The following is a 22,565-nucleotide window of genomic DNA, read 5'->3' on the forward strand; positions in this document are numbered from 1 at the left end:
GTGATTTCACCCCAGATGAATTCTAAACCTTGGCCTGTCAATCGAACATTAGAGGGAACGTGGTTGTGTCTGAACCGACTATTCGTCAGACATTGATTGAAGGCCTCGTAGTCAGGAGAGTATTGTTGAAAATAAAATCATTATTATTAGTTTAAATAAGATGATACAAAGTATCTAATTTTATTACTTTCATTAAACAAATTTCATCAACAAATCATGACAAAACCTATTTAAGTGCAGATGAATATTGGCACTGCAAAAAAATACAATAAAAAAAAAAGCAAATGCTTTTTACACAAGCTCCCGTTTGCTGTGAGCCTCCTACGTTAATCTGTTGCTCAGGCCTTGGCAGGTAATATCTGTGCCCGCAGAACACCATTGTCTCGCTCGAGAGAGATGGCTGTGACTCAGTACAGATTACCTGAGCGCATCATATTCCTTGCATAAGAACATCACTGCATTTAATAAAACAATGGACCTTCATTTATTTTTAGGTGTAACTACTTACCACGTAGTTAAAAATGGGAGGCGTAGAGCTATTCAGTCGACCGACATAGGCTACACTCAATGGACACAAATTTTCATATCCTCCACTTTTTCAGGAACTACAAATTGGATTCTGCCCCCATTGTTATTATGCTACTCTATTCTTTAAATTTCCTCACAATTGCTAAGGCGGAACATTTTTGTGTTGTTCAAATCTATATTTTCCACATACCAAATTAGTGAAAGCAGACCCATGTCAGTGTTATGCCACACATCCCAAAGTGTTTTATCCTAACAATACTGTCTTCACTTTTTGCATATTCAAAATAATCGTATGTGTACAGGTTCAATTTATTTTTCTGCTTTTAACATACCTTTTTTTTTTTTTTACAGACTCCAGAAGAGTTGGACGACTCCGACTTTGAAACTGAAGACTTTGACGTTCGCAGCAGGACCAGCGTGCAGACAGAAGATGACCAGCTGATTGCTGGCCAGAGTGCAAGAGTGAGTGTAGAGATTTTGTTGATAATGAGAGAGACAGAGCGAGGGAGAATATAAAAGACAAGCCACATTATTTGGTGCCATGTTAATTTTGGAGAATGTACATATGTATTGGGGCATGCGTGCATGCTTGCGTGTGCATGTATTTCAACCAGGTTTTTGTACCCATTTGAAAAATTGCAAAATAAAGAACAATTGGTTTTATTTAAATGTAAGAATGTTAGTTTTGATCCATTTTTGAAAATGTGTATTGCCTACCCCATCTTAAGAGTCATTTTCTAATTTCCTATTCTGATGCTTAGAAATGGTTGCAAAACACGTTTGTGCATAGTATTGAGCTGTTTTGAAATCAGAAGCAGGCAAAAAAAAATCTTCTATAAAAAACCAGACTTGTTGACAAAAATGTAATTGTTTCCCCTGCTTTAGGCTATTATGGCTCAGTTGCCACAGGAACAGAAGGCAAAGATAGCAGAACAAGTCGCCAGCTTCCAGGAGGAGAAAAGCAAGCTGGATGCCGAGGTATCCAAATGGGATGACAGCGGCAATGACATCATTGTTTTGGCCAAGCAGATGTGCATGATCATGATGGAGATGACAGACTTTACCAGGTGAGTCTGACTTTGTGATCCCCTTATTCTATTCCTCCAAAACAAGTAATGCTTTGTTTGTTGGACACTTCAGATGCCCACCTGAAATTACCAGCAAACAGTTGACGTTGCCCGAACAGTCAATGAAACTGAAAATGATGCAAGTTTGACTTTCATACCTGTCAACCTTGGCTAATAACTGCTCTTATTAATGATCACAATTCCCATTATAAAAGTTGTAGTACGCCATACATTATTTGAAATGATAAAAAAAAACGCTAACAAGTTAAAATGCATACCGCTTACAGCGCATGCGCAGTAACCTGCACCCCAGCGTATAACTAGGCAGTGACGTGCAATCAGGGTAGACAAGTGAGGCCGTGCCTCACCTGTCATCATGGAAATATCAAATAAAAAATACATTAAACAGTTATATTTATTTAGTGATTTGTACTTTAAAGTTGTTTTCCATCTTACTTCTTACTACTTTTGTTTCAAAATCACTAAATTTTCACATTTACCGTTCAAATACTAAGTAGAGACGAGCGGTGAGGCAGCAGCCGGCTGAGCCTCAACATTGATTACGCCATGACTATGCTAACTGTGCTGGCTTGCTCTGCAGTGAGACCGCATTGCTGTCCCTCTGCATATCGCTATTAAAGTGTTCAAACACTTAGTATATGAACTGAATTTCTACAGTTTAGCTGGTGTATATAATGTAGTCACTTTACATTATAAACACTGTACTACAGTGTTTATTTTATTTTATTTTTATCAAAACTGTGCATAGGTGAGGCACACAGTTCTCCTGCCTAATGACAGGGGGCGCTGGTGATTACAGAGATTCTTCTTGCACCTCCTCGGCTGCAGAATAATAGAATTAGTGAGAGCAAGCGACAGTAAACAGTTAGCAAGTGCAACCATCCAGTCATTTTTTCGTGTTGCTTGGCCTTATTTTCAGAATGGAGGATTACATATCTAAATTGAAAGAAATAGAGATACTTTTAAAATTGAAAAAAGATAAGGAAGGCTTGTAGATGCCTTTCTTCAGAAGGAGCCGCGCATGGACTTCATTTATAAGTAAAGGTAACACGATAATGTTTTTTATACTTTTTTTCTGTGCTACAGTTTATATAAAGAATGCTGACATGACATTTTAAACAACACATTATGTGCTGCCAATCAAATGGTGAATAAGCTACTCTGTAGAGTTCATATGTTTGTAAATCTGCCTGATGACGTCAGTGCCTCATCAGCCATGAACCTCACCGCACGTCACTGTTACTAGGCTATTCTGGTTTAAGTTGGCAGGTATGCATTGTGACAAAGGAGATCTCTGCCAACCATACGCAGAGTTGACAGAACATGAAAGACAATATGGACATTCACTTTATTCTACAAAGTCCAAATATGTTAAGATACTTGGCTTCTATTGAACAGTGACAATTTATGTATTCAAATGCAAATGAAACATAAACTCATCTGTGCTTGGCAAAACTTTCATAACTGCTGCTGTGAAATGTAAATTTCTCCACTGTGAAACTAATAAAGGCTAATCCAATCCAAAACATAGTTTGATAACACAGATGAAATGGAATCATATGGCAGATGGTAAGAGGGGGCACAGAGGATTATGTGGGTGAATATATATGTTTATATTCTTCCCTCTTGCCCGCACTGTATAGTAGCAAGTAGAAGGTCAATAGCTAGCTAATTCCACCTTCGCCCATATTATTGCCCCTTCAACCTTCAGCAGGCACAATGCCCTGCCAAGGTTAATGCTCTGTGGAGTAATTGATCTCGACCTCTCAAGACAGATCTGCAGAGTGAGAGTGATTCTTGTTGACTTCCTGCATTGCTCGTGGCTATCCATTGGACCTTATGAATAAAGCATTTGTGGCTTGGAGATATTCAATATATTGGGGGGGGGCACCTGATGTAAAGTTTTAGGTAGGAGACTGTGACTTGGTCCTATGTGGCTGACAACTTGTTACCTGCAGCTGTGTCGAGATCGCTGGTCTTCACTCCTCCGACTGACCATAAAAATCTCTTGTCAGAGGGGCTTTTTATAAAATAACTTGCCCACTTGTGGTGGAAAATCCTCCAGTTGAGTTAAATATTGAATGACCAGAAACAAAAAACAGTAAAAATGCCAAAGTTTAGGCAAACACGTTTTAGCAGTTACTTTTCGTATCCCTGGTCAGATCAAAGTTTCCTGGGGGCAGAACTGATGTGGAAAACAATAGTTTGTTTCTCATTGTTCAAGCAGGTTTTTTGCCATGTGGACAATATTTTATAATACAGTAAAGTCTCGTTATATCGATATTCAAGGGAGTCTGAAAAAATATCGATATAACCGGGACTATCGATATATCCGACCCTGTTTGCATGTAATTTTCTCCGTGCGTGCATAGAAATAGTATCGATATAACCGGGACTATCGATATATCCGATATCGATATAACGAGACTTTACTGTATATCAGTAATAATTTTACAGTTCGAGCCCCATGTACTTGATCATAAAAGCACAAGTCCCATTATACATTTAGAGTCACAGATTTCAAATTCTGAAAGAGTCACAAACAATAATATACATTGATATTAGGTTTACTGGTATTATCAAAAATTGCTGTAAAAATATCAATAATTCAGGCATACAAGATTTGTTTAGAAAACAGTTCTTATTTCATCCCATGGTTCAGTCTTTGAGTTTATAAATTCTCCTCTTTTTACTCTGCTTTATGTCTGCTTTCCACGCAGTGAAGGCTGACCTTGTCAATCTAATCCGGCAAGAACAGATATTTTATCTACCGTTGTATCCACAAGGTCGCAGAAAGTTACCGGCTTGTTACTTATTATCGCAAAAAAAAAAACATCCAACTTTAGCTGCATCCTCTTTGATAAATTTTCGCAATACTTGTTTTAACGTTACACAATTTGGCAACTGTCTGCTTTTTTACTAGGTGACGGCTGATTTCGTCTCGCGAATGTGGAAATCTTATCTCGTGACATTACTTAACGTGAGATCAAAACAATAATAGCGCACACACCCACATGTGTGTAATGTTGCTTGTTCAGTAGCCACAAAGGGACATATGTTTTGTTGTGCCGGTCCCAAGCCCGGATAAATACAGAGGGGTGTGTTAGGAAGGGCATCCGACGTAAAAGCTTGGCTAAGACAAACATTCATTGCTGTGGTGATCCCGTGAAGGGAAAAGCCGAAAGGAAAAGATTTGAGTTTTTGTTTGTTTTGTTTTTCTGACTGACAAATGTATCCCAAAAATGCATATTTGGAGCTGTGCATGTGGCCAGAAAATTGAGTCATATGTAGTACAGTACATGAATACATGCCATTTATAATACGTAGTTGGCAGTACTAGTGTGAATTGCAGGATACATTAACATCGACACTTTGGATGCTTCGACCAGCTCTTGATCCCTCCCAGCTTCGTGTTTGCTTTCAACATTTAGCTTGTAATAGACGTGCACATTCTACCATGACGTCCCTGATTCACTGGTGATCATCTCCTCTTGCATCAATAAATGCTTCATGTCAGAAAGAGGGTACAGCAAGGGCTGAAGAATGAATGACTCTGTCTCGTGTTATAGTATTTGTTATTTCGTTTTTTTTTGTTTTGACTTCAAGATGGCGCCACGAGAGTGGCTGCCTTTCCAGCAGCTCCTTTATTTTGTTTTTTTACTTTATTTTCTTTTCTCTCCCTTTCATAACTTTGCTGCTGTGATATGTAAATTTCACCGCTGCGAGACTAATAAAGGTAAATCTAATCTAACCATTGCTTCATAATCAATTGGGGAAAGGGAGCCCTGACAGACGCAACTTGTCCCTGGCACCATGCTACGCCAAGGACGCATCCTTGCTTGGAAATCCCACCCTTCCCCCTCAACTACAACCTTACATTGGGAAAGACAAACTGATGAATTCAGGCAAATTTGGACTTCTATATCAAAGGTCACATTGACAAATAGAGCAGGTCACAATTTGGCACTGCCTTACAGCGGGGGCATCGTAGGGTAAAGAGAAAAATGAATGTGGTCCACACATTCATCTGTCCTCGAGGTGACCTTTTACATTTGTTTTATCATTTATTTTGTATTTTTTTTAAGTTGTGTTGACTTCAATTTGTGCCGTGCCAAATGGAGAAGGGCTCCTGGGCAGCAATAGCAAAGTGTTGCGCTGGATTTATTCACAGTGCTCGGTTGTCCTATCTAGGGTCAAAAATGGAAGTGATATGAAAATATTCCCACTGGTATATTTATGTTCTTATTTTTAGGTCTGTGGAAGTTTCTTCATTGTTTTTGCTTTACCAAATGTATAAACTGGTATGCTTTTTAACAATTCTCTGATGTCAATATTAATTATGCCTTCTATAAAAAGGTGACAAATGGAAATTGCCAATGTCTGTTCTTTTTTAAATGACGTGGTCTTGCCGGCTGATTTCATGCTCTCCTGCTTTCAGATTCAGTTTAATAATTAAGTCTGCTTTCAGATTCAATTTAAGAATTGACACACGAGGTGGAACTTGAAACTTGCAACAGTAGCATATGCACATTTTGTACATTTCAGTTTGAACAAAAAAATAGTTTTCAGAAGTTGTTGTGCTCGTCTGATATGATTAAGAGATCCATTGCTGAATTTTACGAGTGTTCATATACTGGTTGGCTGCATGCACAGATGAGGCTCGGATCTGTTTGCATTCTTTTGAATAGGGTGTCAACTTAACTTTCTCACTGCCTACTTTCTTGTTACCAGTTTCCCTTTGAGGGCTGTCCCCTTTAGAAGGATCGAACGACAGACACCTGTTGAATATTTGACATTGACTATGACCTGTAGTATGCATGTGATGTGCGTTAATAGTTTCTAAACATATTTTTTTTCTCACGACAAATCTATCCTTTAAAACAGGGATGCACAAACTATGGCCTGCAGGCCTTATCCGGTCCGTTGGTCTTTTTAATCTGGCCCGTCAGACGTTGGATACTGAACTTAAAAGCCGTTTTTGTGCTGTCATGGCTCACTTGTCAAATTTAAAAAAACAATGTCGCCCCTGAGCCAAAACGTTTGCCTTTCCATTGCTCTAAAATAACTTGCATGTGACTGCTAATAAAAATGAACAGAAATTGCCAACTCATTTTTAATATTTTCTCTCCCCCCGCCCCAGAGGGAAAGGACCACTTAAGAATACATCGGACGTCATCAGTGCTGCCAAGAAAATTGCAGAGGCAGGATCAAGAATGGACAAGTTGGGTCGCACCATTGCCGATAATGTAAGTTACACTTGACGTTATGTAGCTCGCCTGCTGAGTGACATAGCTGTATTTAACTCATTCACTGCCATTTACGGATTTATTCGGTATTTGAAAATATGATGTAGAGCACCATTCCCAAATTAGTTCGTTTTTTTTTTTTTTTTTTGTTTTTTCATGCTCGGTTTCAGATAACGCGTTGGCCAGATATCTGTCAATGTTTTTACCTTCCACAAGGGGTAGCGTTTCCCTCTTTTTCCATTTTACCACTTTGTTCCAGCTTCAGCTGTTGTTAAGGGGCTATATAAACCAATATGTCTGTACTGCAGTGTATTTTGTACAGCCATCCTCATTTCAAGCTCATAAAACTCCAAACCCATATAATTTAGCAATTAACTTTTTTTTTTTCCTGAGGAAAGAAGACAGTCTGAGGTTTCTTACTCCGCATGTAGTCTTAAAACTCAATATTCTGTGGGTTGTGGAATTCGAGTGACAATGATAAAAACCCTGGCACAGGAGTGGACACATTTCTGCACGTCTGGCAGTGAATGAGTTAATTTGATTGGCTGCAATACACATTGCGTACATATCCAGCTCCATGCATTTTGCATATACATACCTGCCAACTACTCCAGTTTTGCCGTAATGAGTACGGTTTTCATTCTCCCATTCCGAGTTACTTTTTATTAATGAAAATTGTTTTCCGACCCTTTTCCGGTTTGAACGTATGTAACAATTTTATGCGTAAAACTCAGGTTCAGATCCCATCAATTTTACAAAGCTCAAAAAACTGTGACACACACACTCACGATGCAGCCTGTCATACTTAGGCAGAATGCACATGGAAGCTAGATAGATTGCAATAGGGAGGTAGAGAGAATGGACAGTGCATTTCTGTGGGGAGAGAATCATCCCTCCTGAGAGATGAATCCATTAAGTGCGCTTTGCCCTTTTAATTAGCAGCATAATTTCCAGGTGGCGCTTTCTAAACTGCAAGCCTTAACTCACACGCTATAGGCATATTTTGGACATTTCTCAAACAAAGCATCTCGATGTCGCCGACCTGCTACTTCCACACAGCGCTATAAATTCGGCATACTCGAGCAGCAATAGTTAAGCGAATCACCACAAACATGCATGCATACATACTGACAGCAGAGCAAAGTCAATGCTGGGCCTGCTCATTAACCTAGGCATATTAATCACATGCACTTCGTGCTTCTGGCGTCGGGGGCTTATGAGATTTTACTCATCATATAAAACATCAGCAGATGGTCCCACATTGATGGCATAGCATCTCACCCCTCATTCTCCTTCATAAGACTTTGTTACGCTGTTTCAATGATCAGAGAACGTGATTTTGATCAACTTTGCTGGTTGTCTGGTTTATTTACTTTGAAAAAATTTAAATGGACCCTAATTGAAGTAGAAAGAGGCGAGCTGAGTCGACATAAGCAGTAGGATTTAGGTCAGTGTCGTCTGTAGGGTCTGCACTGCAGTTTATTAAGAATTTAACACCCTCCTATGCAGGGCAACTCAAAATTATATCAAAGCATCCTCGTAAACAAATAATGCTTTACAATTCAGATTAATAATGACCAAATATGTGTCACTCTGGAGCCTTACCATGTCTATTTTCTTATACTTAAAAGGTGCGCATGAGCACGTGCGTATAAGTACGCATGCAAACAGCCTTTTGGATTGGATTGAATTTCACTTTATTAGTCTCGCAGTGGAGAAATTTACATTTTACAGCAGCAATGTTATCAAAGGAAAGAGAGATGTAGAAAAACAACATACAGGAGCTGCTGTAAAGGCAGCCAATCTCATGCCGCCATCTTGAAGTCAAAGGAATACAAAAAGGAAACAAATAATATGACAACACAAAAACACAGACAGGCACTCATTCTTAAGGACTTCCTGTACCCGCTTTGTTACATGAAGCAGTTCCAGATGAAAGATGAGAGGATCAAAGTGTCCATTTCAACAGTGGATCAGGGACGTCATGGTGGAATGTGCACGGCTGCTACAAGCTAAATGTTGAATATTTTGTCCTCGTGATGTATGCTGACATACTTTTCCAATTAGCATTCAATCAGTGGAGAGTTATAAGGATCAATGGACTATGTTGCTGGACAGAGTATATTGGCTATAAAGGCGTAGTACTATGTAAAACATTGTTTGATAATTTGTTCTATTTTTGCCTTTCTTATTTGATGGGTTGTACGCTATTATGCTCGGTTCAGTTAAATCAAAAACCTTGCATGGCACCATATTGCTTTTGTTGTCCTCCACTTCCCGGGTTTTTCTCTACCTCCACCTTTCCAAAAATGAGGCACCCTAAACAGCCGTGCTGGGATGGAGGGTGCCCCCCGCATGCTGGAACTTCGGTGCCCATAAATTTCTTTATTCTGGCCATCCATGCATTTTTCGCACCCCATAACCTCACTGGGGTGATGTGCAGGTATGCACATCCAACTTTTTTTGCAATTTCATCAAGATGGTGGTGGGGCGAGAAGCGTTACTTCATGGGCGGAAATACTGCTTTTTGTGGAGAGTCATGAGTACTTTTCACTTGTCAGTGATGGTGAGAGAAGGTTGCCAAACATCCATACGTACGTACATAGATTGTGCCTATAATGGGCAGCATCTTCACAGCCCTGTTGGACAGTCTGCGGCTGGATTAATGCATGGCTTGAGGAGCCCGCGATAAGAAGAAAGGAGCGTCAGCTCTGAGCGCCGATGCGTATGTGGAACTGTCGCGGCTTGGAATTGAAGCGGATTTATGTGGGACAGGAGATGTGAGACAATCTATTTTCGTCAATGGATGCTACAGCTGTGCGTTTGCTTTCAACATTTAGCTTGTAGTCGACGTGCACATTCCACCATGATATCCCTGATCCACTGGTGAAGAGATGCATCGATCCTCTCCTGTTTCCTGTTTCATCTGGAACTGCTTCGTTTAACAAAAGGGTAAAGAAAGTGCTTCAGAATTAATGACTCTGTTTTTCTGTTGTCATGTTATTTGTTCTGTAGTTTTTTTTTTTTTTACTTCAAGACGGCACCGCAAGAGTGGCTGCCTTTCCAGCAGCTCCTGTATTTTGTTTTTCTACTTTCATTCCTTTCATAACTTTGCTGCTGTGAAATGTAAATTTCTCCACTGCGAGACTAATAAAGGCAAATCCAATACAATAGATGCATACGCACATGCCTCCAAATTTATTCATATACAAACAGATATGAATGGTCGCACCACAGAGACGACTGGATTTATGGCACTTGTTCCCTATGCTCATTAAACCGCACCATGGCATTGTTTGAGGTGCAATTCTCTTTACAATGAGCCCCGTAGTTCCGTTTATTACCTTTAACAAACGACAACCACAACACAGAATTGAAGGTCACTGCCATTGTGTGGATTAACTTCACTTTGATATGCATACAGATTTTTTGAACTGACACAATAAAAAAAAAGAAAACACCGTTGTTCAATTCTCTGTAGCACTCAACAACAGGTTGTTGGCAGGGGCTCATTACAATGCTGCGCTGTCAGTAAATATTGGAAATTGGCATTTCCTCTGGGTGAAGCATCTTAAAGGTCAGCGGTTCTGCCTCTCTCTGTGGCGTGTAATAGAATTCAGCAAAAATGCGTGGCATTACCAATGATTGGACCTGACCTTCCTGATCATCATTTATATCATGGCCATTAGCCAGTGTCTGCACAGTGGTTCATTTTGTTCAACATCGTGCTCTGTCATTCTTTGTACATTACCTTGACATTGTCTGTCATTGCAGTTTCGGGGCAGAACTTTTACACGAACTGCTCAAAAATGCTCGGGTCTTCAAATAACACCCACAAACACCAATATTGAGTAGTATAGCTAGCATAAATGTTTCTCAAAAATTGAACTTCAGTGATGAATCAATTTGAATGTATTGCACAGAACTAGTATAAACATTGTCCATAAATGTGTCAAAGCAAAGGATTCTTCAAGATAAAATACACATGTATTTAAAAGATAAAAACAATTGAATTGTACTGAAAAGGACTAAGGCAAAAAACCACTGAGGCAAACTAATGCTATGTGTTGAGTTTGCTTGCAGAAGAGCAAAGAGATTGTTTTCTTTATTAAGTCATTCACTGCCAGACATGAGCAAAAATGTGTCGACTACAGTGCCATGGTTTTGGTCATTGTAACTCAAATCCCAGACCCACAGAATATTGAGTTTTAGGACTACATAAACATTCAATGCAGCATAGGAAACCTTAGACTCTCCTGTTTCACCAGAAAAAAAATAGTTAAGTCCTAAATTATATGGGACTGGAGTTATATGAGCTTGAAATGAGCGTGGCTGTCCAAAATACAGTGCAATACATGTATATTGGTCTATATAGGGCTTTTAATAACAGCTGAAGCTGGAACAAAGCGTTAACATGAAAAAAAATGGAAATGCTGCCCCCTCGTGGAAGGGAAAACATTGCCACAGGCAATATTTTCCAGCGCTTTATCCGCACCCAAACAAGAAAAAAAATTCCCAAACAAATTTGGGAATGGCACTCTGTCATATTTTCAATTCCCGAATAAATTTGGGAATGGCAGTAAATGAGTATTAACATGACAATCTAAAAATTCAAAAAAGTATTATTGTCAGTAATGAAATCGGAATCATCCTTGACCAACCCCCCCAAATGGTTACAACATATTTCAGCTTTAAAGTGAAGTCCTTTGTCCTGTTTGCTTTCAAAAAGAGAAATTAATCATGACCAAGCCAATTGGTGAAAAAACACCATTTGGTAAAAATGTGATGAAAGAATTTGTTTAAAATAATATTCCATAAACTGCCCTTCTCTCCCATGAACCAAGTCCTGTTCATATATTTTTCCCTCATTTTATATTTTATAACATTTTCAGGTCTACATCTCTTCATTGTCTTTTGACTTGCTTGACCATTTTTATAACGTCAGCGGAGGGTTATTCATTAATGTTTTAAATATATATTTTATGAGAGTTATGCATTAAGTCAAGAATGGTCTCAGTTATAATATCCATAATCACAGCAATGAAAGGAACCATTGATTTAATACGCCATTCACAGTTTTACTGCACAGGTCCGTGTGGTGTGTTGTGAGACTCGCATGGTTTGATCTTTTGATATCATATTAATATGCTGCTGGCAGGATCAGCCAGGTTGTATCAGCTGACTTAGTGGAGCAATGTCGAGCTGAGTTTGCAATATGTAGCTCAAAGGAACTTGGTGCGTAATTGTTGGGGTAGCCTTCACTGCTGCCCGCAGAGCAGAAGTTGCTAAAATGAGTCAGATCAGGACTCATTTCAGGCTTTTTCTCTTCCGGAATAATATTGGTTAATTTTTATGAACACAGACTTACAGAAGAGGGTATCAGAATCTTGTATAAATGCATCCCTATTCCATGATACATTTCAGGCTGTTTTTTGTTACGTTATATCTCTTAATACCTTTGAACAATTAAATCTTGTAGACACTCTTGGCGGTATGACAAACAGGAGAAATCCTGATAGAACATTTTTATGTCAACTCCGATCAATTTTTTTCTTCAACAGTGATCATACCCAGTAGGTTCATGAGGATACAGACGCTCCCCACTTAACAAACAAGATACATTCCGAGCAGTCGTTCGTAAGGTGAATTTGTCTATATATTGTATGGAATGTGTGTTAACGTCAAACAGTGAACGGGGATGTATAAAACACAGACGCTCTAACAGTTGGAAAATAAATTCACACCTACTGTACTGTAGTCCGACGACATACAGACACTCCCCAACTTACGAACATTCGAGTTACAAACTTTTTTGCCCGTACTGTATGTTGAAAAATGTTTGGACAAAGATGCTGTAATTTAGATTTTGTATTGCTACCTTTTTCCGGCCGAGCTCAGTTTCGATTGGCAGGAGGACGCGATGCATAACAAAAAGTAATGGCTGCTGGCACGTCATTACTGAATGTCAGTAATGACGTGCCAGCAGCTTCAGTAATGGCTTACTGAAGACCCAAGGATATGTCGTTGTACTCCAGTCTGTTAGAGTGTCTGTGTTTTTTATTTCCCCGTTCAGTGTTTGACTTAAACGTACATTCCAGACAAAATATAGCACTGAAGCAATTTACGACCAAATTCACCTGACGAATGACTACTCAGAACGTATCTCGTTCGTAAGATGGGGAGCGTCTCTAGTCAGAATGCAAATTACATCTTGCAAATCCTACACAGGTAACCTCGTCCGGCTCGAATTAGCATTATCCAAACAATCTTAGTGGATCGTGTCGCTTTTGCACAATTTATGTATCCCCTTGTCACAGTGCAGGAGTTCTCGCAGAGCGAAGCCAGCAGCTGAGCTGAGCACGAGCACAAGCGATGCTTTCACAGCGCTCTGCGCTCAGCCGTCTGAATTCTTCCCCAAGCCCTTATTAGCATGGCTGCTGCATTCAGCCTCATTGCAGGTCTTGCAGTGTGTGTGTGTGTGTGTTTCTTTGCACGCACACACGTGCACAACTATATGCACACACTTAGTGTTCGTGCAAGCTGCACTTTGAATCCTAGTGTTTCACTTCTTCCTAGTTGGATATCGCTCTTATTTACCCTGCAGCTCACTCTTCATCCTTATGTTTTCTCGCAAGTGCTTGTTTTCAGTTTCATATTTTTGTTTCTGCCCTGCTTTTTAATCTTTTTTCTTGTTCCCATTTTCTTCCTTCTGCCATCATTGCCCCTCATCTGGAAAATGATCATCCTTCTAGCTTTCATCCCCTCATCTTTTCTAGTTGTCTTCAATGGAACACCACCTATTAGTTGTCCTTCATCTCCACTTGGCTCATATTTCTGTCACTCAGGAATAGATAATGACAGAGATACTGTCCATATCATTCAAACAGTTAAAGGCATCAGTTTTGGGTGTTCAATGAAACAAAATATAGTTGTAGTCAGATGTTTAAATGCACTTGCATAACCTGACAATTTATATGCGGTTACTTTCAATGATTCCTCATTACATTCCTTTAGTTTGGCAATGTTAGGTGCATATTTAGACTAAAACCAATAAAATCATGTTTCAGACTTGATTTTTTTTTCTATAAGGTGAGTGTGAAACGGGCAGTGTTGCCTCAGCATTGTCATTTCTGAGCACAATTATATTAGGCCATGGTCACTGCTATTAGAAGTTGAGTTTCACTGGTGTCATAGTATAAAGTTTCAAAATTAATTAATCTAATTTCTTTTTTTATCCTGCAGGATAAAAGGGGTGCTACTTCATAATCTGAAAATGCTGGTAACTGAATTTTGCCATTATGGCACCAAAAGAAAAAAGTACACGTATGCAGTTCACACAACTAGCAAGAATTCATTGTGGCTTGATCTAACGAACTCATTCACCCCCAGATGATGTGCAAAAATGTGTCCAATCCAGCGCCAAGGCTTTGTCATTTTCAATGAAAATTGCAGGACCCACAGAATATTGAGTTGAAGGACTACATAAACATTCCATACAGTGTTTGAAATCTTACTGTCTTCTTTTATCAGAAAAAGATAGTTAATCCCTAAGTTGGATGACTTTGGAGTTATCTGAGCTTCAAATTGGGATGGCTGTACAAAAGGAAAATGCTGCCCCCTCGTGGGAGGGGAAAACCATTGCCAGAGATTTGACCAGCTCTTTATCACCCCCCCTGGATGAAAAACCAAAACCCGAACAAATTCGGGAATGGCGCTTCACGTCATGCTTTTTCTCTTTCGGAAGAAATTTGGAAATACCAGTGAATGAGTTAAAGAACCATATTTTCTTAAGCCACCTACGTGTTGAACTGGCAAAAGTACTGAAGCGGACAGTAACGTAACCGAAAAGATAGTAGGGCAACAGAAATGATACACAATCACACTAATCCCTGCTTACTTTTGGCTTCAGTTTGAAAAAGTGAAACAATGTCCCATTTTATGAAGAGTCTTGTTAACTCTACAATTGCCACAGTTAGTGCCAAGTAACAGAGGGGCAGTCAAAGGAGCCGTTGAGTTAACGAGTCATTTGCGGTTTCATTATTAAACTGTTTGTATGGCTTAATCTTTTAGAATATGCAGATATGCCGACAGAATCAACCCGGTAGCCTCTGCGGTTTGGGTCGGAGATTGTTTTATGCTGTTATGGCTGGCTCGACTGTAGCTGAGCAGTAAAACAGGCACTTGGGTTTGAAATTTGCTGACACCTGTCTGCTGCCACAACCTGCCTCCATCACTGCTCAAGCAATGTTTTTGCTTGGACAAAGATTTGGTCATCCGCATTTGCCTTTGATCATATCCCATCTCTGACGTGGTGTTTCCTCACTTGAAATGCTTTGATCATATTTTAAACTCATGGGGCGGACTATGACGCCATCTGACCATTTTGTTGAAAATGCGACAGCTCTAACGATAGAAATACAGAGCTTTTCCATAGTAGTTCTCAAATTGAAATATATTTATGCTTTTATCTTGTGTTCCTTCATACAACTGGCTTGGGAGGCTTATTGAATCAACATAATAATTCCTTCCTAAGGTTGTGATAGAGAAAATACAAAAGTTTCATGCCGCCGAACACAAGGCCCACAATGGAAGCACAGATAATCTGGGGTCAATCTGAGGTGAACAAACACAGCCTGTTAAACTGTCATCTTCATGTAGGAGATCTGGTCTTGGACTAATTTAGGACTTGGTAAACTCCTTCACAGGAAGAGCTCATTAGCCAGGTTACAAATCTATCAGTTCATGGAAATGACAACCCATTAAAATTTTCTGTAAAACCCATTCTGTTGTTTTATGGACGTTGATTGCTTGGGACATCCAGGGGCGTAGTATTCAAATCAAGAAGACTTTGTTTTACTAATGTATCACTTAAATTTTCATGGACTCTCAATAAATAGCTTGGCAGAGGGCTGCAGAAGTTGGGCGTCGGTCATCATACGTCCCCTGCCGGCAGTAAAAAAAACAATCTTCCTGTGTTCGAGCCTTTGTTCAGTGTCCGACCGAATATCTCTGACAGGGTGTCAATTAACAATGCCTGATTTAAAAATGTAGTTGTATTTGTGTATTCAAATTCACTTGACACAATGTTGTTGACACCACTGAGATCAAAATCATTTGTAATAACATTCGCGTTCTGTTAACCCGAGCTACCTATAACAAAATGGATTTATCCCTGTGGGTGTTTTGAGTTGATCCTTTTGGCTTTGACTGTAATCCCGGTGTCGGCGTCTATTTTAGGCATCATACTGCTGCCAAGTCATCTTCAAAGTGTGGCAACCGTGTGTCAGTCCGTTCATACATCATTGACAGAAATGAACTTTGCACATTTGTTAACGGATTGTCATTGTATCTTGCAGTGCCCGGATTCAACCTGTAAACAGGACCTGCTCGCCTACCTGCAGCGTATCGCCTTGTACTGCCACCAGCTCAACATTTGCAGCAAAGTCAAAGCTGAGGTTCAAAATCTGGGAGGAGAACTGGTTGTCTCCGGGGTAAGTTCACAGCCATTTTAATCACAAGCACCAGGGTGCCATTTATAATTTACTCTCGTCAAATGTGCTCAGCCAACAAAGTAACTTGAGAGTTGCGGAGCAGTTAAAACCGATGTTAAATGACATATGAAATAAGCCTAACTGTTGGTGAAATGTTTTGACATCTGCTGCGAGGAGAGCCAAGTCGAGTGCGCAAGTCTCAAAGGTAACCGACTGAATCCAGGGAAGGAGGAATACTGCAAAAAAAATTCAAATGAGTCAGCAAAAGAGCTTTTCGAATGGCACTCAAGCTCACCATACCCCTTGTAGAGTCGCGTCGCGTATGTAAACAAAACAGCAGGTTGATAGAGCGGCACTCACTTGCTTCAGCTCTTGTCATATGAAATGAGTACTTTTGCGACAAATACAATATATCAGGTGGTCTCTGAAAGTAGGGCTCCAAACAACACTTGCCACAAGATACCAGTCCATTTGTTTTTTTTTCACCTTTGTGGGGAATGTTTTCAAATGATCATAAACGCGGGGAAAATATATACAGTGAGATCTCAACTTACGAACTTAATTGGTTCCCAGACAGAGTGTGTAAGGCGAAAAGTGTGCATCTCAAAAAAAAAAAAAAAAAATCCCATAGGAAACCATTAAAATGGGAATAATCCGTTCCCGGCTTTCCATAAAATATACTTTTCAACTAAATAAGCCTTAAAACTACACGCAACATACCTTATTCTATGTATAATAAATGTGCTATTGTAATGAAAGAAATACACTGCATTATATCATAAAGTCACTTTATTTACATTTGTGATGGTCATTGATGGCTTGATGGAATGGTGTTGGAGGTCGAAGGTCAAAGGGAATTGCTGTTTGGAAAGAGGCACATTACATGAGAACTGTAATTAAAGAAATAAACTGTGCTGTAAAATAAAGTTTTATTTACCTTTTTGATGGTCGTTGATGGCTTATGGAAGGAGAGTCACCTTCCATAAGGACTGTTGGTAACTTAACCTCTGGTGCTGTTCGGTCGTGTGCTTCCGCCGAAGATCACTCCGCCAGCCGTGGTGGGTGTGTATTATGAAAATAGTGCTTATTATAAGGTTTAATTTTCAGAAATTTGACGTTTGTAAGATGAAAAGTTTGTAAGATAAGGTGTTTGTAAGTTGAGGTCTCACTGTACATTGATACCATTTATTGCTATGTTGTGTTGTGTATAATAGATATCGCATGCACTGTAGACCATTTTTAGGATTGATTCTCTAATCACATGATTGTACCGACGGTGAAAATGTTTTTTCATCCGACATTCGGGATAGATACAGGCCAGAGCTACCAGCAAAATGTTAGTTTGCTGACAAAGCTTTTCGGATGAGGAGCGAAACGTCCAACAGTTTCCAAGAAGTACAGATGACTGTTGAATAAAGATTTTCATCGATGGACCACTCCTGTACGACTGAGATCTTACACAGATATGGTTGTACCGAATAATCGACCGTAACAGCACTTACCATTATAATCAATATTTTTTTAAATGCTTTTCAAGTCTAGAAAGTAACTCTTTTAAAGTACTTTTTTAAACTATTTTACATCATAAACTGGATAAACAATTAATAAGTGACGTATACGGGAAGTGACGTATAGGGAAATGATATATACGGAGGCGAAGGGTAGTCCAGTGCTGCATTCCGGTGCACTCAGTTTGGTTGAGAACCATATTTCGATTGAATATGACAACAAAATTGGATGAGAACAGAGACATTCGAAAACCACGGTTTGACCGTATATAGCAATAGCATTACCCCCCCCTAAAAAATCCCCCTTCCCTCATACTTTCATGTGGTATTTGACAAATATTTTTGTGCATTACTACCTCTTCCCCTAACTTGAAATGTACTCCTAAGCATTTGTCTATGGTGGTTCCACTGGGCTGATAATTACATGGGCACTTCGTCATAAATTTCAAGTACAGTGATTCCTAGGCTTATGTACTTAATTGGTTCCCAGACGGAGTGTGTAAGGCGAAAAGTGTGTATCCCAAATATTAATTTACCATAGGAAACCATTAAAATGAGAATAATCCGTTCCCAGGTCCCCGTAAATCATAATTTTCTACTTTCTAATTTTCTAAGGCTTAAAACTACACAAAATATACCTTATTTTATCTATAATAAATGCGATATGGTATTATAATTAAAGAAAAAACTGTACTGTGTCATAAAGTCGTTTTATTTACCTTTGTGCTGGTCATTGATCGCTTGGTGGAATGGAGTGGCCGGTTTCATCAACATTAAACACACGTACCCTTCTTCTTTCACCATATTGAGGAATGATCCCTTGGAGGTGCTTTCTCTGCGATAATTTTACCTTTTTCCTCATCAATTGCTTTCTGGGTTGGGTTGATAGCTTTTTGCATCAAGTGTACAGATGGCTTGTGCGGGTTAATTGATGGGATATTTTAACCTTCCAGTCTACACTCTGCTTTTGAACTATCAAAGTTGAAACGAGTCCAAATTTCACTGTTTTCTATCCATTTTCTCACCATTTCACTTTAGTTTTTTGTTTCAAGCTCTGTCGTCTCCCTCTCGTGTGTGTGTGTGTGTTTTCTCACTCTCTCTTGTCGTCTGTCTGTCTCTTTAATGTTTAACCCCCCTCCCCCACTGCTGCATTCTTGACCAATCACGTGGCTTTAACTGAAGACTGGGGGCAGGGACTAGAGGACAAATCAGTCGGCTCATTCGCGAACGACACATAACTCATTGTGGCAGCTCCGTGTGTATCCCGAAAAATAGTTTGTATGCCAAGGTAAAATTTTCATAACGTTCATAAACCAAAAAGTTCATAAGCCAAGGGGTTCGTAAACTGAGGTATCACTGTACTGATTTAGTGCTTGTGTATATATTGACTAATAACACCGATGATGACTTTTTTCGAATAGAAATCACCAACATTGCCTACATGCGTTCACTGTTTACAGCATTGTTAAAGCATTAATTATCCATTCAACCTGATTTTAACAGTGAGCCTCTATGCATGAAATAATGAAGCCCTTTTCCCCCCTTTCAGCAAGGCTGACAGGCGTCTGCGTTTTCAACACTTAGCATAAGTGTCACCAATTTCTCGGAGGCTTTTAAATTTTTTTGAGATTAAATTAGTTTGACCTTTTTCCCCAGTCTCCACTTCCTCGCATATGTTTATATGTCGAAACGTGGAAAGCTTGTTGATTCTCACCCACCCAAACAAAGAAGCCTTTGTTTTCCAACATATGAAAGGCTAACCATTCTTGCACTTCTCTCTCTTTCTCAGTTGGACAGCGCCATGTCCCTCATCCAGGCTGCAAAGAATCTGATGAATACCGTGGTGTCCACCGTGAAGGCGTCTTACGTCGCCTCCACCAAGTACCAGAAGAACAAAGGTATGGAGGCTCTCAATATGCCCGCCATTTCCTGGAGGATGAAGGCACCTGAGAAGAAACCTTTAGTGAAGCGAGAGAAGCAAGATGATGGCCAAACTAATCGGGTTAAAAGATCTTCTCACAAGAAGCACATCAACCCCGTGCAGGCCTTGAGTGAATTTAAAGCAATGGATAGTATCTAAAATCTAAAGCCTCCATTTTGTTTGTGTATAGAGATAAAACCATGGCATTTTATTAAAAAAGAGCTTTTAAATTGTTTTTTTTTTCTCACTTTTCCATTGATGTATAGGTGTGTTTGCTTCATCTCAATTCCAGAAGGCTCTTGTGTACTTAATTTTTTTTTTTTTAATAGCGAGGAATCAATTTGTTCTCTGCTTATAACCGAATTCCACAAGATCATTCTCATTTCAGTTATATTACAATGCTGGGGTTCTATGGTGTATTTCATTTTGCTGACTGTCTGTTCCCCATATATCAACTATGCAAAATCCCAATTGCCTTATTTCAAATTGAGCAATACTTTGGTGAATGTAAGATTTGAATGTGTCAATGGCCCCAACTGGAACAAGCCAAAGTTGCTCCAATGTTTTTGTACACTTTGATGGCAGATCTTTTTCCCCCGTCATTTTGTTCAGCAAACATGGCTTTTTTTTGGGGCAATGTACCTGATGTGATGTTCTTTTAAGCCAAATGGATTCATTCGCCCCTTCACTTCACCTCTTTTTTTTAATGAAGCCTTTTCAAATCCAGTGGGCCAAACAATCAATAACCTCTTCTCTGCACACCTGCCCAGCATCATTTTTATTTAGTCAATGAAAACCAACCTCCAAATCCAAAGAATGGGTCCAAATTGAGGTACCAATCCTTTGCTCTCCTCAACCTACGAGGAAGAAAATGGCTTGTTTTCTATCACTCGCCCTCATGATTTGAAAACTGGTGCAGATTCTAAATGGCTTCTTGAAACCCAGACCCAACTCATTTAAAGCTTTAAATTCTACAGCTTTTTTAAGTGTTCCAAAAGTCTGATTTAGTTTGCCCATTCAAATTTTGTTTTGCCCGTTTGGCATCACTGAACTAATCCTGGATGGGCTTGTCTGAGCTCACCCTAACCCCCCCGTCCCCCCATGCACAACCAATCATCTCAACTGTGTTTTTTTCTCCCTTTGGTTTGTGGTTTTTCCTCTATTTAATTTGGAATAGATAAAAGTAAACAACTTTTGCTGTGTATTGCTTTTTTTGGTTCTTTATAGCTGACCTGTTAGTACACTCTATATTCAATTCATATGCCTGCTCTGTATTTCGATAAACACTTAAATAAAATTATTCTCTCCCAAATGTTTTCTACCCTCGATTGATTCCAAGGTTCATCACATCCGCCAGATAGATGTTGTTGTAAAACATTAGGCTAGGTTAAAACCTTAAAATAAAATATTTGTTTCTTAGAAAAGACCCCACAAGTCATTTATGAGGCAAGGTACAAGTATGGATCCAACACAAAACAATTTTGTAATTGAAAACAACTGACTACTGAATATAATAGATGAGTTCATTTTGTAAGTGGTGCATAACACTACTGAAGGTGAGACACTCTTCTCTAAATTAATAAGATTGTCACCCACCACACGCTTTAACGTTACAACCATTGGACTTTTATTATGAAGAATTGGTGCGTAACCCTACTGTAGCCCCTTATAATCTGGTGTGCATTATACAGTGATACCTCGGTTTACAAACACCTTGGCTAACGAACTTTTCGGTTTACGAACGTTAAATTCACAAGTATTTAATCTTGTCATACAAACTATTTTTCGGGATACACACGTAGCGCCACAATGAGTGATGACGTTCGCGAACGGGCCTGTTCTCCTAACAAGGAAATGGCAGCCGACTATTTTTGTCCTCTATTCCCCGCCCCCAGTCTTCGTTAAAGCCGCACGTGATTGGTCAAGAATGCAGCAGTGAGGGGGGAAACACAGAGCTACAGCTGGACTCGTTTCAACTTTATTGATAAGGCATTCAAAGGCAGATTGTAGACTGCAAGGTTAAAATATCCTATCAATCAAGCTCCACAAATAACCCGCACAAGCCATCTGAACACTTGATACAAAAAGCTATCAAGGCAGTTAAACAGAACACAATTGATGAGGAACTAGATAAAATTATCGCAGAGAAAGCACGGCAACTTCACTTGGATATCGTCAAGAGACAAACTGGAAGTTCGTCATCCATTGATGATTTCAAGGCTAGCCACAGATGGTTTGAGAACTTTAAGCGTCGTATAGGAATTCAGTGTCATTCCAGTGCTGACGAGAAAGCTGCCAAAGCTTACAAGGAATCATTCCTCAAAATGGCCACCCCATTCCATCAAGCCATCAACGACCAAAGGTAAATAAAACAACTTTATTATACAGTACAGTTTATTTCTTTAATTACAATACCATAGCACATTTATTATACGTAAAATAAGATACATTTTGTGTAGTTTTAAAGCTTATTTGGTAGAAATTTATCTTTTATGGGGACCTGGGAACGGATTATTCTCATTTTTAATGGTTTCTTATGGGAAATAAATGTTTGGCAGATGCACTTTTTGCCTTGCACATGCTTTCTGGGAACTAATTAAGTTCGTAAGATGAGGTATCACTGTATAAGGTGCACCGGAGTACAAGGTGCACCTTCAATGAATGAAAAAAGATTTCCAAATATAACGTATAAATATATAAAAGTTTTCCAAATATACGACACACCACATTATAAGGCGCTACCGTAGAGGCTGGTGTGACACACTACTTCTATAGGGGGAAAT

The 22,565-nt window shown here is 39.4% G+C and overlaps 1 protein-coding gene across 3 annotated transcripts in view; it reads left to right on the forward strand.

Moving 5' to 3' along the window:
• The window catches only part of ctnna1 (catenin alpha 1), a 56,166-nt gene extending 35,072 nt beyond the window's left edge, over positions 1-21,094 (forward strand). For all 3 annotated transcript variants that reach the window (XM_089020858.1, XM_089020875.1, XM_089020866.1), the window contains 5 exons: positions 880-990; positions 1,414-1,595; positions 6,757-6,862; positions 16,219-16,353; positions 19,651-21,094. In XM_089020858.1, coding sequence (XP_088876984.1) covers positions 880-990; positions 1,414-1,595; positions 6,757-6,862; positions 16,219-16,353; positions 19,651-19,941 — 825 coding nt within the window. In that variant the 3' untranslated portion in view covers positions 19,942-21,094. The remainder of the gene's footprint in view (positions 1-879; positions 991-1,413; positions 1,596-6,756; positions 6,863-16,218; positions 16,354-19,650) is intronic.
• The last annotated feature ends 1,471 nt before the right edge of the window (positions 21,095-22,565 follow it).

This window comes from Hippocampus bargibanti, linkage group LG02 (assembly GCF_051943395.1).
Source record: "Hippocampus bargibanti isolate YZ-2025 linkage group LG02, ASM5194339v1, whole genome shotgun sequence".
Lineage (NCBI taxonomy): Eukaryota > Metazoa > Chordata > Actinopteri > Syngnathiformes > Syngnathidae > Hippocampus > Hippocampus bargibanti.